Genomic DNA, 19,566 nt, shown 5'->3' on the forward strand with positions numbered 1-19,566 from the left:
CGGGTTATGGACCACCGGTGAATTTTATAGTCCTAGCCGCCTGAGCACAAGGAGGGCCATGACTCAGAATATGTCCGAGATGCCCACTCCCGTTCCATAGCAACTGGTATCCCGACTCTCAGGACCACTTACTAGGCCACTCAGCCGTTGCCCATTGTTCACGAACTAGGACGTGACTACAGTAACCCACAAACATGAACCATCATCAATGAAAATCAAGGCCATGTGGTGGACCTGCTGATGTGGGGTGAAAAGTCATGAGGTGACCTATTTGGTATATCGATTCAGGTCACAAGGGGGGCCATAGGTATTGGGTCACCAATTTCATCTGAAATTTGGGTGGTTGATCTACATAAAAAAAATTAACAGATATGCATCCGACGTTTTGTGCCAATCATGTTTCATAAGGTCATTTACGTTGCCACTCATGACTTGATGACTTCATAAACCTTCCTTTTCTCTGTTTTTCTTTTTTTCAACATTACTACATTTACTGTATGATGAAAGACAGGGGAGAGTGAAACTGTCAACATTTTAAACAGGACTAGTAAAGGTAATAAGAAATCAAATAAAAATAATTCATGCTATGAACTGTTTTGAGGAAGTTCTATTTATGATGTCAATAGTTCAAGTTTACCGTATCTTTTCTTGACAATTTCATAAATCACTTTCATTTCATAGAACAAATCAGTGCAGGTTAACATTGTATGACACAGCATAATTGTGTATGATCTTCAAACACTTTAATCTGTGCATTTCCTGATCTGCATAGACAAAATATATATATAGTAGGAAAAGGGAAAACAGGGAGGAAAAAGAGTAGAGACACTGCTGGACCTCGAACCTAAGACGCCCACGTGAAAATCAGGATCGCTGACCACTGGGCAAGAAGTGCCACTGTACTCAGTGGCACAATGCCTAGAGGTATCCAGGCTGTTAAATTTAAATTGGGCATAAGATCTATCTGTATCAGTGTGATGTAAAGCCAAAATGTAAATGGCCAATTTCTTGTTAAATGAAGTCCAATGGCACAAACCTTCAGACATGTAACTGCTTATATTTGAGGTAGATCAACCTGTTAAAGTTTAATCAAAATTGGCCATCCCATATCTGTAGCCTCCCCTTGCCAGATGTATCAGAGTACAATCATAAAAACTGTAACAGCGTACTTTAATAACAAATGGTTGAAGCAAAACGATTCCATACTGCATATACCAATGTCTTTTATCATAATTATTAAATCATCTGCCAAACAAAAAGAGATCCCATGATCATACTGGCAAATACCAATGCTGTTATCAAATATTATTAAATCATTTACCAAAAAATATAAGAACCCATGATCATTAGCTGGCAAGCCTTGGAAAACACAGATTTCAAATACAAAGTATGTGGATATTGATGAATGCAACATCATATCATTTTTTATTTTATTTTTTACAATCTGTTTTATGTTACACCAACACAGATAAGTATTATGGTGACCATGTGATAGGAAAGGGCTAGAACTGGGAAGGAAGTGGCCACCATGACCGTAATTAAAGTGTGAAAATGGGAAACCACAAAAAACCATCTTCAGAGCTCCCGACAGTGGGTTTAGAACCCACTATCACCCGAACGCAAACTCACGGCTGCGTGACCCTAACTGAACAGCCAACTCACTCAGTACCGGTACATCACTTCATGCAAAGAAATATAACAGTAATGCCCACAGTAAATTAGTTGTGTCATCTATCACTTACACCCCCAAAAGAATGCTCCCTTAAAAAAACTCTGATCACAAAATGACAGGGTTGGTAATTGAATCAATTAACGATGCTAAAATATGATAAAATGGGAAAATCTGGCCATACCTCTCATAAAACATTTATCTCTATACAAATTTTCTTGAATTGTTTTTTATGAGCTGTAGGCCCTACTATAAAACAGAGTTTCCAAGTAAGGGTAAATGATGAAGCTATTATAAGACAAATTGTATTTATTGGAACAGAATATTTAAAATTATTCCACAAGAATAGTTAGAAAGCAATCCTCGGAAAATAAATTTATACATTTCTTCACTTTTTCACTTCTTCACTCAATTCTGTTCTCTGTATGTGGTCCATGCTCCAATAAGATACTTAAACCAGATCATGAGCACATCTTTGCCCATCTGAATCCAGCTAAAAACTGGTGTAATTTTTGAACCTGAACAAGAAAACAAAACAAGACTCATTCTTAGAATTTGAAATGGGATTAAATACAGGACTGCTGGATAAGAGACACACAGAAAAAATAAATAATGAACAAAAAATTAACAAGACATGTTGAAAACTTGATAAACATTACCTTTAACCACCCTGCAATCATCATGGTATAAACCACCAATCTCGTGCACACTAAAAACGTACATAAATTAAAAGTAACATCATATGTAACCTGTTGCGAGGAAAGGAACCTAAATATAAATGGTCCGTTATTGGACATTATAAATTTTCCAGCTAACTCATTCCTGGTTGCCAAGGTTTGGCCCCCGTGTGCTAGGCTGGGCTCATCAGCTGGTACCTAGCACACCTACCAAGACGCATGGCTAGTAGTGCATACCGTGGAGGTCACTGCATAGGCTAGTTGTAGCCACCGGCAGTGCCAATGCACTATGAGGGACTCAGTCTCATTACCAAAATTGATGCCTGCTTGGCCATCAGATGATATAGATGTTGATTCCAATAGGGAATCCGAAATATTTGTTCCGAATGAGTAAATTTATAATACCAATATAAATGGTCTTCAGGAGATATTAATTACTGACTACTGCTATAAAGAAAACTGTATGTTGAGAAAAATGCAATTACAGTTTTCACTTATTTTCTTGCAAACTGTACAAAGTTTTCTCCATATCGAGTGGCAAATACTTAAACTGCTGCATAACATAGTTTGTTAAGAATACCCATAGGTAGCACAAGAAGTCAAAAAACAGAAATGCAATTTTTACGCTCCAGACAACATTGTTCAGTTCTGCTGTAAAATTTCCATTGTCGACCTTAGGTCCCTTTCTGTGCGACGGCTCTCATGTATGAATATGTACAATATTGTTTACATTGCATAAACTTGTCAATGATTGTGAATTGGTGATATTATGTAAAAGTGAGATAAATTAAGAATGTAGAATTTCTTATGGACACTTTAGTAACTTTGAAAAAATTTCCCGTAGGCCTACTTATCTTAAATTATGGTACTTTCACTTCCATTATTTCCAGTAACAACTACCGGACTTTCTCAAAGGAATCAAAGTATCAATAATAGACTTCTACGTTCTTAACCCTTATAGGACCAGCTAATGATATATCGTCAGTGACAATCCCTGCGAGAAAGACCAACTGACGATATATCGTCAATGGTAACACTGGCTAAAATGACCAGCTGGCGATATTTCGTCAATGGAATAAAAGGATATCTGTAGGCCAAATATTTTAACACATGAATAATATGACGCTATATTAAGTGTCTTGAAGATATTTTGGGACTGTTAGATTAAAATTTGATTGAGTATGAGGGTCAAAGCACGAAATAAACACCAACAAGTACAGTGCAGCACATCTAATGCAGAGCGCCACCTCGTGCTCACCAGCCCGCGCTAACCTTATCGCCAAGCTGTGCAGTCTGCTGTTGCCGTTTCAACATAAACCACGTGTGGCATCAAGTAACATACTGGGTACTGCACTCTTCTCAATTTTATCGTTTGTTCGTTTGCTTGTTTGTTTCTTTATTTACAATATCTCCTTTCCAGAAATCTGATAAATCATCTAACAAGTCATGATCAGAGTTCTTGTCGATTTCTGCTTACAATTCGCAACTTGTCATACGTTTACGAGCAACACTCATTATTTACAAAGGCGATGGCTGTATCACTTGAAACGGAAAACAATACTCAAAATAAATATCCACTTGGAAAAGAGATACCGTAAACCTTAATTAAGGTCACGGCCATTTCCTTCCAACTCCTAGGCCTTTCCTATCCTATCGCCGCCATAAGACCTATCTGTGTCAGTGCAATGTAAAGCCACTAGCCAAAAAATATTATTATTATTATTATTATTATTATTATTATTATTATTATTATTATTATTATTATTATTATTATTATTAATCTTCAACCCTTATAGGACCAGCTGGAGAACTGTGTGTACCAAATGCTCAGAAGGATGCCATGGTGTGTGCAATGTGAAACATATTTGTAAATAAGTTTCTTAAGTGTGGAAAACAACAGGAAACATTTTAAAACATTATTGTGCCAGTTTCAGTGTGTTATATTGTAGGTGTGTATTGGTATTCAGAGGTTCTGGCTTTGTATCTACAAAGTGTAGTAAGCAATGTGTGCTGTTTTTTTAAGACATCAGATGAAGTTGATAATAACAATATTTTATTAATTAATTTCAATCCAAACTCCAAAAAAGGAGTGATAATATGGAAAATGAAATATGGAATGTAAATAATACATTTGCCATGGATAAATTTTGCTTAGTTTAGAAGTTACAGATATTTCATTTCAACATTTAAAAAACATTTTGAGTGTATATATCAAATAATGTTTATTTTTAAATATTAATGTTGTTCAAACTGCCTCCGGTTACATCTCGTATGAAAAAGGTTGTTTTCTCAAGATTTTGAAAAAAGAATCTTGAAGAAACCTTTATTACAGACTAAGTTATAGTTTACTTAAAGGAGATCTGAAAAATACATCTCGAACGCCTTGATCCTTTTCGCCATACCACATACTAAAAAGCTAGTCTTCTTATACGTGCCCTCCTTGAATATAGCCGGTTCTGAAAGGGTTAATATATCTCACTTGTTCATAATATCAACAATTTATAATCACTGATGCAATGTAAACAATATTGCACAGATACAGCATATGCATAAAAGTGATATCATAGAATGTGAAGAAGTTCTTGTAGAACGAAAGAAGACATTCTTCTTATAACTGTTCATTTTTTAATACATATGTTATACTACTCTATATTTTGTGTTTTGACAGACTGGAAAATTTCTAAGTTATATTAACTGGAATATGGTTCAAGATTTTTCAATTTCCTTTCAAATTATTGATGTATCCATTAGGCACCATATGCATCAATAAATCTTCATAATGTCCAGTTATCATGCATGCACACAGGCTTACGAGTGTCTTTGGCCAGTCATCTATTGTATAGCCGACAGAATCAATTGGGTAATCTGTCACCTCTGCCACCAAGGATTGCTTCAAACTTTTCAAGCACAGGGTGTCTTATTTAGCAGACCATTCATTCTAGCTATGACCACAGTTCGAAGTCCGGACCGTTGAAATCAGAGCTACCACAAGGCCACTCAGCAGTGGAGATTAAGTCTGGTACATTGGCCTGCAACCACCACTGAGTGGCCCTTGCCTTATTAGCTGGCACAGAATCTTATGGAAGTTCCAAGAATCATTTTTGAATATGATATGACTCAAGTCCTTCACAAGAGGGAGTTTCCACAAACAATCTGGCATTTTCTTTAATGCCCTTTTCACAAAAATGAAGCATGGTGTGACCTCTCATAGCTCACCTCCCACTAAATCATGACTGCGATGGGGCAGTGACTCCTTTGGACCTCAGAAACTCTCTCCTAAGCTTCTCGAGAACTTAGTGCATATACCCTGCCATTCTGGTGGTTAAAGCTCTCTTCGATGGTGAAGACTTTCTCATCAGCGAAGAGAGTTCTCTGATGCCCATTGTTGGTGTACCGCTCCAGGAGCTGCCTTGATTTCAGTTTCCTCTGTTGCTGCAGCTGAAGTGTCAAGAAATGTTTGGTGCTCTGTCGATAAGCTTCAAGCACAACATCTTTAGAAAGTACCCTGGATACTGTTATCTGCCCAGCCTGTTGTAGCCCCCTTTGGTACTTCCTGGAAGGAACTACTGAGTCAACTGGGAACTGCCAGCCTAAGGGCATGGCTAGTCTTCCTGTGTATTGTTCTCTTCATCTGGTTAACCCGCACGATTTCTTGTAGGTGCAACAAGAATGTTCCCTCTCTATCCACACCCCGAATATTCCAGTACTCATCACCAAAGCTATAAAAAGGAGGCTAGCTGTGAACAGTCAGTCAAAACTGGAGTCTGTGTGTTGGGGTGAGCGTTGAAGTTCGGTTGATAGACTTGGGCAACAGAGTGTTGGTTAGCGCCAATGTCCCACCGGAGTCTGAACGAGGAATTTTTGTTGCGTTGGAGTGTCAAGTGAGTAGTTGGAATGAGGACAGCTTTAGTAGTGTTGACTGCCATCTGTGTCCCACTAGAGTCAGAGTATCGTCACGTATGGCACGGAATACTGTGTGTACTGCCTTGTAGTACTCTCTGTGTACAGATGTGGAGTGAGAGACTAAGCTTGAAAGCAGTAGTTCTGATTGTCATCTGTACCCTGCCAGCATCAGAGTTTTGTCATGTACGGAACAGAATACTGAGTGTTTTACCTTGGAGTATTTTGTATGTGTGTACTTCGGTGGACTGAGGACCATTATAGAGTCAGCAATTGGAGCAGCTATCATCAGTGTAATTGGAACAATGTTAATGGTCATTGTTGTGAGAAGTATCCTGCTGGTTAGCACTATTGAACTGATGCTGTCTAGTTGTCAGTTTTAAGTAGCTCACTGTATTTGACTGTGTAAATTACTTGACTGTCTCTGGAGTTGAACCAAGGAACAATCATCATATATTGTGTGGCCAGGAGCCCAGTGTTCAAACCAAGCTGTCTGCATGCAGCTGCTGTGTGGGGTGACTGGACATGGAGGAGAACTGAAAGTAAGACAAGCCTCTCAATAAGAATTATAGCCCCTTCCAGGTAGACCACCTAATTGGCCGCCCCTTAAGAAGAGAAGAGAGACATGTTAAGTAGCCAGCAATTAGTCGCGTCTGGTCATTCGTGGTTGAATATAATTGTGTGTGTGTGTGTGTGTGTGTGTGTGCGTGCGTGCGCATTTGAGTCATCCTGAAATACATTAGAGCAATAAAACAGACTGTGTTTTATTCATAACAATTTTAATCACGGTGAAATGTTGAGCTCCTGTGCCATTATCTCTTTCTTCTGGATGGGATTTTGCCAGATATAGGTTGCCACTCTTATCGCACTGCGAGGTCCACCAACCCTCATGCAATCTTTGACACTACCTGTCTCAGTAAATCGCTGGATTGTCCAGAAGATTTTTTTTCAATTTGTTTTACATCCCACCAACACAGATATGTCTTATGGTGATAATGAGATAGGAAAGGACTACGAGTGGAAAGGAAGTGACTCTGGCCTTAATTAAGGTACAGCCTGGTGAGAAAATGACAACAGAAAACCATCTTTGGGGCTGCTGATAGTGGGGTTCAAACCCACTATGTCTGGTAGATGAACCTTTTACTGATTTTCAGCCATTTCAAGGTTTGGAATATCTCAGTAGGTGACTTCCCAACCCTGTGTAAGGCAATTACAGCCACCCTGTATACATACTTTCCCCACTCCATGTTTAAGCCAAGAAGATTCACTTTTGAACATACACTGATCAGAACTAACCTTTAGCACAAGGGTTGCTTATTACCTGGCACCAAAAGTTTGGGACATACACTAGGTAATGTGATAGTACATTGGAAAACACACTACTGTTATGTATGATAAATCAATAGGTAAGAACATGCACCACAGTACAGTACCTTGCTTCTGTATATTGTGAGTCAGTCCAGTCACACAGGAAAGAAACGTGTTGTGATAAACACAACACACCTGGATGAGGGTCACAGCAGTACAATGAATCACAAGCACACAAACTGGTGACATAACCTGATGTTTACAAATACTCACCAAGAGTCACATATACGGACACCAGTGCCATGGTTGTCCGACTGTCACCTGCGTGTAGTGAGTATGTACGTGTTTACGAACACTCTACACGTGTGTGACAAAGTGAAACAGAAAACGTTCACTTTTGTCGTCCTGGACAATAACAAGACTCTGACAGCTGTACCATACCATACAGTAGCAAATACACTTCCTATATACCCCTCATGTTTTCAGTATAATTTTCCCTCACACCCAGCATACATACATAAACTGCATCTAGTGACCGGTTCCACTTGATTTCTTGGTACCACTGTTGTTACCTTCCCCTGCAGAAAGCCCAAAAATTTGAATTAATTACTCCCCCACATTTATACTGTAAACATCTGGTAGATCTTAGAGTGCCAGCTTGGAAACTACATATTATAGTTCTATTTTCTGGTTCCTTTCATTGTTTTATAAACCCTCAGCATGATTAGTTTTACCTGACATCATTTACTTAAAACAGGAATTCTCTATCATCAAATGTACTCAACCACATTCACGTCAATTCAATTATGCATCAACTTCACTTAAACTGATAATTAGTTTCCCAACTGCAACAATTTTGATCATTTCAGTGCTATTAACAGTCATGACTGGTCAAGTGTTAGTTATGAGTAGGACCAGACAAACACTTTCTGGATCCTGTCCACTAGGTCACAATAATCGACATCAGAAATCTGATAAGAAAATAACTACTATCCCGTGATTGGTTCGGCTCAATATTTTGACATCACTGTGGTACATTTCCATGCACAAACACAAAAGCTTTTATACCCTATCTCAAATTACCTGGGAGATAAGAATATCAAGTCTGGCAACATGCGCATTGCAGTACCAGTCGCATAAAAACATCAGTCAAGAAACCACGAGATTGATAACTAGTTCAAATAATCTGTAACTAAAATGTTATAAGAAGAATACAACATTTATACAATCACAAGATGATATTCGATACAATTCTGGAGATTAATGTACTCACCAATGTCGCCATGGAAGAGAGATAGGTTACTCAATCCCCTCCATATCGTCGTCATCACTGTTGGAGTCGTTCACATTTATCACTATCTGTTCAATGGCATTGTCTACTAACTGGTCTATATCCCACATTCGTTTTTCTTCCGTCTCGATGATGTGTTATACACACATTTCCAATGTTGAGGGGTCACTAGTTCAATCCCTTCCAGCAGCAGTTTTCTTACTTCCACAAGGGAGAAAGTTTTGTTGTTCCTAGCCACATGGCTCTTAACTTGCTACACACATTTTCAATTGGATTTAAAGAACAATGCTATGGAGGTAACCTTAAAACTTGCCTTCCCGATTGCAATGCGATATCATCTACTCTATACACACCACACGAGTTTTTAATACAATGTGGGATGATATTAAGAAGTTCCAACCTGACATTGTTCGGTTCGTAAGGGATTCTCTTCCCATCCAGAAACTTAATTATATCTCCCTTTCTCCATGATTGATTGGACAGTTTCTCAATTCTAACTGAATGATACGTTGCATTGTCCATAACAATTACAGCATTGGCTTCAAGACGAGTAAGAACATTCACAAACCAATCTTCAAATACATCTCCAATCATTTCCTGGTGACAGTCTTTCACGGAGTTAGATTCAAAACACAGTAACCCTCCTTCCACAAAACTTTTCTCGTTGCCGATATGTGTAATTATCAAGCGTTTCCCCTTCCCTGAAGGATTCTTTAAGCCACTCGATAATCCCTTCAAGAATGTGTCTTTACTGGATTTGATAGTTTTATCACTCCATACTTTCCTGAATACACCCATATCTCATTCAAGTAATAAATTGGTCTTCCCTCCTCCGAAAACTTTCTTATCTGGCACAAATAACGTCTTGGCCAAATACTGTTTGATAATGTATTACTTAGTAATTTCGATACCAATTCATTGACAAACATGGTTGACAGGTGGGATTTATGACTCAGAAATATTTGACGATAGAAACTTATTTGTCACTAATAAGAAAACTGGTGGAGGAGTTCTAGTGAGCATTAAATCTACATTATGTTCTAATAGGGTAAATAGTTTGGAATCAGGAAAGGAATCAATGTGGCTTACACCACATACCTGTTGTATATTTTCCACCTAATAATAACGTAGAAACTTATATACAGTTTTTTTACCAAGTCTAACGCTACGTCTCATTATTTCAAGATAGTAATATATTAATTCCAGGCGACTTCAACATACCAGAAATAAAAGGAACTGCGTATGAATTGTCAAGGGGAAGTACAAAAGCTGAGCTGTTATTTAGATTTTTAAATCTGTTTAATATGGAGTCAATGAATGATGTCAAGAATATTAATGATACTATACTTGATTTGGTGTTAAGTAATACTATTATTAATTTAGTGATAGTTGATGATGTTGACCCTTTAGTACCTAAGGATAATCTTCATCCTCCATTATGTGTTAGTTATAACATATTGAAGTTGTTTAACACTATGAGCCCAGACGAGTCAAGATAGCGTCCCTACCCTGTGCCGGCGTGATTTAAACTATCAGAAAAAACACAGTTTTGTCAGTTTTTGCAGTATAAATAAACAAATGTATATACATATTCTACAAAAAGTGGACTATCACATGAAATCAATTCAAAAATGCGTACCTTCAGCATTGGAAATAAAATCAGGCTAAAATATTGGTACATTCTGATATCCTTGTTCACGCACTTGAATTTCTAATTCAGTCAGAAAAGTTTGATAGTCTTCAGTCACTGAACAACAGAATTACACATTGTTATTCCCAATACCTAACTTTGGTATGGTAACACTCAAAATATTCTCCTATGCAAAGACTTACGTCATATTTACGGCAATATACAGTCTTCATTTTCTTCACAGTACAGTCGGTGTTGTGTTTGGACCTGTCATAGTGAAATCTGCACGTAAGCTGCGAGTGTCCTTCTGTCTTCACGCCCACTGCAGTTATTTCTGCGTGCAAAATAATCTCTACCTACTAGCGTTGCCGCAGATGATGCCCATGTTTTTTCAGTAGGAATTTCAGCAGCAACACTACTCACCAAATCATCCGCCAAACATTCACAAAATTTCGATAGGGGAACAAAAAACGGGCCTGTTCACAGGAGCAATATCTTGTTTCCACTGTGTTCCCGTGCTTCTCACCTCCCTTCGTCTTTTCGCAAATGGTTCTTCTGGTGATGAATCTGATGAGGAGCTTGTCGATTTTAATTTTCTTCTTCACAATCACTTTCATAAAGATTAGAATCCAAATCGTTTACAAGTTCTGTTATAATCTGTTCACTTATCCATGGGCTGTATGCACGCATGCGATTTCCTTTACTTGTACTAGGTCCGGGATCCACATCTCAATATACAGTATAAATCGACTACTTGAGAGATGATTGCAGACTGCTGACTCACTAGACTATCATTCTAAATCTGTAAAGTAATATAATCCATCATTAGAACACGTGCACATAAATTTGACCTTACTGAACCAGAGCATGCGAGGAGAATGTATGTCAGCATTTAGGTAAGATCTAGCTGAGCACACATGGCTACGGAACTTTGTCCCAAGGTTGCACCACCAATCACTATCTATCGATACCACCACCTATCAACAGTAAAGGAAATCGACAACACATTAAAACAAAAACTAATTCGATAAAATAAATAGCTTTCGAGTGACTGAATTTCTTATTTCGTGGCAGTAGTAGGCTATTACTAACAGTGGCACTCAGGTGCACACCACGTGGTAGTAATATTACTACCGCCGGGCGCATAGTGTTAAAGTAAATGAGGCAGAAATTATAAATATAATTTCATAACAGCTGATTTTTTTAAATTGTATATTCTTTTGAGAAATTGCAAATGGAAGGAAATGAGGGGTCAAAATGATGATGAATCTGTTTGTGTCTTCTATGACAAAATTTACTCAAGTATTCGACAAATGTATTCCCAAGTAAAAACTTATAAACCTAAGTATCCTGTATTGTTTACAAAACATATCATTATGAACCTTAAAGGATAAGTTCAGAAAGATAAAACATCTGTCGGAATACAACTTGACTCAGTTTAAAGCGCTTAGGTCGAAAATCAAACATGATATAAAGATCGTGTTTAATGATTATATTAATCATACTGACATTGAAATAAATAGTAATGTAAGCAATTTTTTGGAACTTTATTAAAAATTTTAAAAAAGCAGAATGTATACAATGTATAAATGGAATATAATAGGAAAAAGTACAATAAAAATCAAGATATAACAAATGCCTTTGCTGATTATTTTCAATCAGTATATTCAAAAAATGAAGCTCGTTACTTAGTCAATAAAAACAGGGGTATAGAATCAAATATACAAAATAATTTACAGATCAAATGTATAAAGGCCAAAGAAATAGAGCTATAAGGAATCTAAAACATAAAAGATCTGCAGGACACGATGGGATACCTCCTTAAATATTTAAGACTTGTAGGGATATATTAACTGAACCTCTCCAGATATTATTCAATCTTACCTTAACTAGTTCTACCTTTCCCAAACAATGGAAATATCCCAAAGTTATGCCAATTTGTAAATCTGGGGAAACAGTTAATAGATAACTACAGACCAGTTACAGTTCAATCGTCTCCAGCTAATATATTTGACAGTATTCTATATGTTCACATTTTTAATCATGTGAAATTAATTATCCCATGCAATCAGCACAGTTTTATGCCGAAGAAATCCACAGTAACCAATTTATGAAACTTTGTACAGTATGTATCTAATGAGATTGATAATCGCTCCCAAGTAGACCTACTTATACTGATTTGCAAAAGGCTTTTGACAAAGTAGAACACTATTGTTTAGTCAGTAAATTAACAGATTATAATTCAGATCAGTCTCCTATATCTCTTCTGGTTTTGTATTTGAAGCAAAAAAATAAGTTTGTAAGTTAGAGAAACATGTTTTCTTATAATTGCGATGCAAAGTGTGGAGTATCACAAGGCTCTAATTTCGGTCATTTGTTGTTTCTCTTGTTTGTAAACGATATTCCGAGCAAAATTTGGTTCTCAAAGGTATTATTATTTGCTGATATTATTAAATTACATAAATAAATATCGAGTACGCATGATTGTTTAGAACTACAAGCTGATTTAAATATCTTGTTTGAATGGAGCAAATTTAACAAATTACCCTTCAGTATTAATGAATGCAGGAAGATAACTTTTTCAATGGAAATAGATAAGATACATTTTACGTACTCAATGATACCCAATTGGAACAAGTAAGTGAAATTAATGATTTAGGAATAATATTAACTAGTATTTTAAGTTTCACCACTCATATTGAAAATGTTGTGAGTGAATAAGGCATGCATATAATGAGAAATTCATATAGCCTAAGTAATAAGTCTTTATTTTGTTTGTATTTTGCATTAGTTTAGTTTAATCAAATCTGGAATATGCCTCTATTATTTGGAATAAAAAACCAAAACCAAACCCCATGGCACTACAGCCCTTGAAGGGCCTTGGCCTACCAAGCGACCACTGCTCTGCCCGAACACTTGCAGATTGCAAGATGTCCAGCACGACGAATCCTCTCGGCCGTTATTCTTAGCTTTCTAGACCGGCATTGTTTGAAATACATCAACAAAATTACGCACAGATTTGACAGAAAGGATCCAAAAAGAGGCAAAGCAGAGAATATCCTAAATATTTATCATATCATAAGATGATTGAAATGTTTGATTTTGAAAGGCTTGATATCAGAAGAAAAAGTCAGTCGAAGATGTTTCTCTATAAATTAGTTAACAATGAAATAGAAAGAATTGATCCAACTTATCAACTCTTATTGCATGCACCAAGAAAACTGGCAGGTAAAATTAGGAATTTGCTTTTCTTGCTGAAAGTTAACACAAACAAACATGTAAATTCACCCCTATACAGAATGACGTCACTGTACAATAAATTACATTCTCTGAACATAGATTTATTTCAAAATAAGAAATCCAACTTTTTGAAACCTTGTTAATATTTTTACACATAATTAGATGAATGATGCCATGGTACTTGTTTTTGTTTTGTTTTTATTCTTCTTTTTACTGTGTTCTCTATCTTCATTACTGCTGTTGTACTGTAGTTATGTAACTCTTTATTTCATACTCTATTTTGTGTCTATTTAGTTTCTTGTATTTTTTAAATTATATTTAATAATATTAGAAGTAATGAGCACATATAGTAATTAGACTAACACCCATATATTGTAAATAAATAAATAAATAAATAAATAAATAAATAAATAAATAAATAAATAAATAAATAAATAAATAAATAAATCAATCAATCAATCAATAAATAAATAAATAAATAAATAAATAAATGTTGGCAGCCCTGAAAATGGTTTTCCATGCTTTCCCATTTTCACACCAGGCAAATGCTGGGGCTGTAGCTTAATTAAGGCCACGACCGCTTCCTTCCCAGTCCTAGCCCTTTCCTCTCCCATCGTCGCCATATGACCTATCTGAGTCAGTGCAATGTAAAGACAATAGCAATAAATAAATAAATAAATAAATAAATAAATAAATAAATAAATAAATAAATAAATAAGAAAAAATATTTCCACCCCTTCATTAAGAAGTGGTTGGCGACTACGTGACATAAACATGAAATTTAAAGTTTTTGCTAGTGGCTTTACATCGCACTGACACAGATAGGTCTTATTGCGACAATGAGACAGGAAAGGCCTAGGAGTTGGAAGGAAACGGCCATGGCCTTAAGTAAGGTACAGCCCCAGCATTTGCCTAGTGTGAAAATGGGAAACCACGGAAAAACATCTTCAGGGCTGCCGACAGTGGGATTTGAACCCACTATCTCCCAGGTGCAAGCTCACAGCCGCGCGTCCCTAACCGCATGGCCTTTAAAGTTTTTAAAAGCCTATGAAGCACTGCACGTGAAAACGAAGGCAAGGGTTCATCACTCTTCACAGACTCTAAGATGTTGTCGATTGTTGGTATTTCACTTCTAAATAAAACTCGTGAACTTTTCGCCAAATTGCGTCCTTAGTGAAACAATCATACTTGTCCACTAACTTAGTTTAATTCAGACTTTTTTTGGTGAAATGACTGTTCCTACAGTTTTAAGGTCCTTTCTAGTACAATAAATACTAGTTCTATGAATGCCTAGCAGCTACTAACCTCGACACATGTTCGAGAGTACTACCAGGATTTGCGCCACTAAACTTCTTAAAAACATTGAGAACACACTGTTTTTCTCCACTTCTCAGTACTTTTCCCTCCTTATGCTTTACATGAGAAGGGCCAGGCTCATTCACCTTGTGCCATTTCACTGTTATAAGAAGTTCCGTCCGTAAGAAAGACAAAGATGGAGTCCAGGTCTCCGAGAATAATTAACGTCAAAATGTCTGACGATACCGCAAGCGAAAGCAAAGTATTTACCTTAGGCGCTAGAGAAAAGAATTTAGATCCAGAAGGCAGTGAAAAAGAACGAATGTGAAGATTGTTACTAACAATTATTATTGAGAAAAAAATAAGAAAACTAGATTGAATTGCTACTTCTAAATCAGAGTCGAAGACGGAAAGCAACTACGTCAGAAAAAGAAGGTATCGACAAGAGATCATTTCAGCAGAAACAAGGAGCAGATTTATTGGAAGCTGCGTCGCAGATCAAGCAAAAGATTATTAATTTCGTTCCGCGAACTTTAAGATACGTGGAAACTCAAGCATAAACTACGACAAGCTTACGTCACGGCAGTCTCTGCTGACGTATTACTTGATATCACTAAAGTTAAAGAATTACAGAAGTGGGAATCTTATAATAACTCCTGGAAAGATAAAGGAGAAGAATCTGTTCGTTTCAAGTCATAGAATTATACTACCCCAAGAGTATTATTTGTCAAGTAGATCAACTCTTTCAAGGAAAGCAATCTTTTGCGTTAAGCAGATTATCACGGCTTTTCATGATGGCAATGCTAATTGATTCTGTTTATTATTCTATTCCAACTAGTCCAGAGATGAGCAAGATGTTCTAAGAGGATGATAGGCCAGACTGCCCAAATGGGTGCCGTCGGATGACGTTGCCTGCCGAGAGATGACTGAGCCCAGAGGAGAATTATCCCAGCATTTCCCATTCACCTAGGGAAATAAAAGGAGGCGTGTCCCTATGTCTATCAGCTGGACATATGCAGACGATTGGAGCTGCTGAATTCAAATAAGTCTTGTTTTTAAATTAGTGTAGTAATGTTTTATTTATTTATTTATTTATTTATTTATTTATTTATTTATTTATTTATTCACGAAGCACAAGATACAGCTACACTGAGCAAATTTCACTTGCACTGTCAACAGACTATTTAACAAGCGTAAACTTTCATAATAAAATATAACAAACATAACAAAATATAACAAGATCAGGTACACATCCTACTAATAACTGTCCAAATCGAAAACCATGAGAATGTCCATGTTCATAGCCAAGTCGTTGTGGGTCAAGATGGCGGTATAATCCCTTCACATCAACTTATCTTTAAGATACTATTTACACACCTCTCGAATACACTTTTATTTGATGCTATATCAAGCTCTTGTCTCCTATTAATATTGTTAAAGAGTGTTGGGAGGCGGATTAGGAAAGATCGTTGAAGTATTGAGTGCTGAGTGTGGGGAATGTGGAGAAGGTCTTTGGTTCTAGTAGAGCGGGAAGGAACGCGGAGAGAGAAGAGAGAAACAAGATGTTCAGAGCGGAAATGTCCATTTAATATCTCGTGGAGGAAACTCAGGTCAGCTACCTGTCGCCTGATGTGCAGCGGTGACACATTAATTGCCATTAATATCTGCTGCGTAGACAGATTTCTGAGCTTGGGGTTTCTGTTCCTTACAATTGCAGCAAAGAAGGACACTGCTCTGTCTAACTGTTTGGTATTGGAGGGGGCGGCTGTTGTCCAAATCGGAGAGCAGTAGTTTAAGAGAGGTTGAACGATCATGAGGAAGAAGTGGCGAAGAGCAACGGGGTCAGAAATTTCTGTGAAGCGATAGAGAATGCCTAGTAATTTCATAGCCTTGGTTGAATATGTTTCTATATGGGTCTTAAATTGTAATTTTGTATCGAATATTACACCTAGGTCACGCTGTTGCGTAACCACGGTGATGGGCTTGTCGAGTAGGTAATATGATGTCGGTAGAGGAGATTTACGCAGTGTTATGGTCATGTGGCTGCATTTTTGTGGATTGGGGATAAGTTTCCAAGTACGGCACCAGTTCGAGAGGGCATTAAGCGATGACTGTAGCAGAGCTGCATCTGCTGGATTCCTGATCTCCCTAAATATCTTACAGTCATCAGCAAAGAGTAGGGTATTCGCTGTTTCGTTGAGTTCGGACGGCAGATCGTCCATAAACAAAGAAAACAGCAAGGGGCCAAGAGTACTGCCTTGTGAGACACCGGAGGTGACTGGTAACCATGAGGATGAAGTGCCTGATATTACCACTCTCTGCCAACGGTTATGTAGGAAGCCAGCAAGAAGGGTCAGTAGACTGCCATGTATATTAAATCGTTCGGAGAGTTTATGGAGCAACAGAGTATGGTCAACAGAATCGAAAGCTTTCGAAATGTCTACGTAGCAGATATCCAGCTGTGATTTAGCTGCAATGGCGTGTGATGCAAAGCTATGCAGAGTGGCCAGGTTTGTTAGACAAGAGCCACCTGGTAGAAAACCATGCTGCTTGGTTGAGATATACGGCAAAGTGAATGCGAGGAGACGCTGGTGTATAATTTTTTCAAAGATAAAGGATAGTGTGGGGAGAATAGAGATTGGTCGGTAAGATGAAACATTAAATTTGTTGCCTGATTTGAGAAGTGGAACAATATTTGCCTGTTTCCAGGTAATAGGAAAATAGCCCGCGGCAAAACATCTGTTAAATAATTTAGAGAGAGGGACGCGAAGAGTGTTGGCAGTATTTTTTAGGAAAAGAGGACCTATAGTGTCGGCACCGGTAGCTTTGTTGGTATGAAGAGTTTGAAGAAGGTTATGAACTTCACTTGGTGTGGTAGTTATGCTTGATAGGGTTCTGTTTGAAGCTGTACCAACGGGAGGGAGCGGTTGGTTTTGTAAGGGAGGGGAGAAGATGGAGAAGAAATACCTGTTGAACAGTTCATTGCGATCGGCGCCATCTGCTGTTGTATCGTTGTGGTTCACGCTGACAGGAATCCGCTCCGTCCTTCTCCGTGTGTTGATGAGACTCCAGTAGCGCTTGGGATTGCTGCGGACGTTTTCAGTGACAGTGTCTACGTGTGTTTTGTAGTCTCTTCTGACCATAAACCTCGCGTGGCGGCGGATTTTAACGAAGGTATTGTGAGTGTGTGGGTTAGGGAAGTCTTTCCACAGGCGCCAAGCTCTCTTCTTATTAAATAATATCAGTCTGGTCTCTTGTGATATCCAGTGTTGATGTTTGGTAGTAGTATCCCGTTGTGCAGGTACGAAGTCTTTAACTGTAGCTTGCAGCCAGTCGTACAGCAGGCCAAGAGCCAATTCGATATCAGCTATTTCGAGCAGACTCCAGGGAAGGCATTCCAGGGCACGACACATTGCAGGCCAGTCGGCACGGCGCCAGATGTAGGTAGGGCGGTAGGATGTCCTGCTGTGAGGCTTTGAGGAGGGGTGTGGAAGGAGGAATGTAGCATCGAGGGACATATGTAAGTGTAATATGATTTGTTAAGTTATTCCGTGCGAAAGAATGAAGCGACTAAAGTGGTGTATTGAGTTAGATCAAAGGTGGTTAGGTAATCTTCGTATATGAATGACAAATCCCTAGATACGTTGTCAATCAGTGATGAAAGCCTACGTTCGAGATATGATCCATGTAGTGTGAAATACCGAGTTCGTTAAGGTGACAGTGAATTGTATGCTATGTCAAAGAGAGATTTAGGTACGCGTGTACGTTGGTTATGACCAAAGAATGTCAAGTTAGGAACCAGCAGTAGGATATGCTTACCAAATAGATAGATGTGTTTACAATAATTTAAGATTATGACGGAATTAAGGTCATAATGTCGTGAAATATGTCCATGAACCGTGATTAAGATAATAAATGCCACAATTAAATGGAGTGGATACGTATTTAGTAAGAGAAACGGGATATATGTTTGGATGTATAATAATGATTATTTTAAGAGAAGTTGATGTGAGAACGATAATTTAGAATGGTGGTAGTTATTGATTCTTCGCAGATATGAGCACGGTGATGTAGTAATGGACTTAATGGTTTCAAGTTGAGTTTTTACTAAGTGGAAATTAATATGTAGCATTTATATGTACTATTTCTCTTACAAACAAGCATGAGAAAGTTCAAGTAAGATTGAAGTGACACCTGTTGGTTCGCGTGCATACTTGGTAGTACCAATGAAGTCTCAGTTAGGAGGATGAAACCGAACATATTCACTATGTCACAGATGTTTTCTAATTCTGATATATTCTCAGGCGAAAGGAAATGTAGTAACTTCTTAGGCAACACCCTATCACTGATGGCTGACTGAAGGTGTATAAATTGTATCTTATGGTCGAGTCTTCGCACAATGCAGACCACATTAGCTAGTATACTTCAGAAGAAACTAGTAGAGTAGTCGTTAGAATATATAAAGTCGCACGTATGTTCAATTAAGATGATGAGAAGACTCAGAGTTTAGAATAGTATATGGAACTTACTGGTACTTATTGAACCATTTATTAAA

At 37.6% G+C, this 19,566-nt stretch overlaps 1 protein-coding gene across 1 annotated transcript in view; it reads right to left on the reverse strand.

Annotated features, from left to right (window-relative positions):
- Positions 1 to 1,960: 1,960 nt before the first annotated feature.
- The window catches only part of LOC136863696 (dolichyl-phosphate beta-glucosyltransferase), a 253,703-nt gene continuing 236,097 nt past the window's right edge, over positions 1,961 to 19,566 (reverse strand). Inside the window, exon 7 of the mRNA XM_067140056.2 lies at positions 1,961 to 2,187. Within this exon, the coding sequence (XP_066996157.2) occupies positions 2,078 to 2,187 (110 nt within the window). The 3' untranslated portion in view covers positions 1,961 to 2,077. The remainder of the gene's footprint in view (positions 2,188 to 19,566) is intronic.

Source organism: Anabrus simplex, chromosome 2 (genome assembly GCF_040414725.1).
Source record: "Anabrus simplex isolate iqAnaSimp1 chromosome 2, ASM4041472v1, whole genome shotgun sequence".
NCBI classification, from domain to species: domain Eukaryota; kingdom Metazoa; phylum Arthropoda; class Insecta; order Orthoptera; family Tettigoniidae; genus Anabrus; species Anabrus simplex.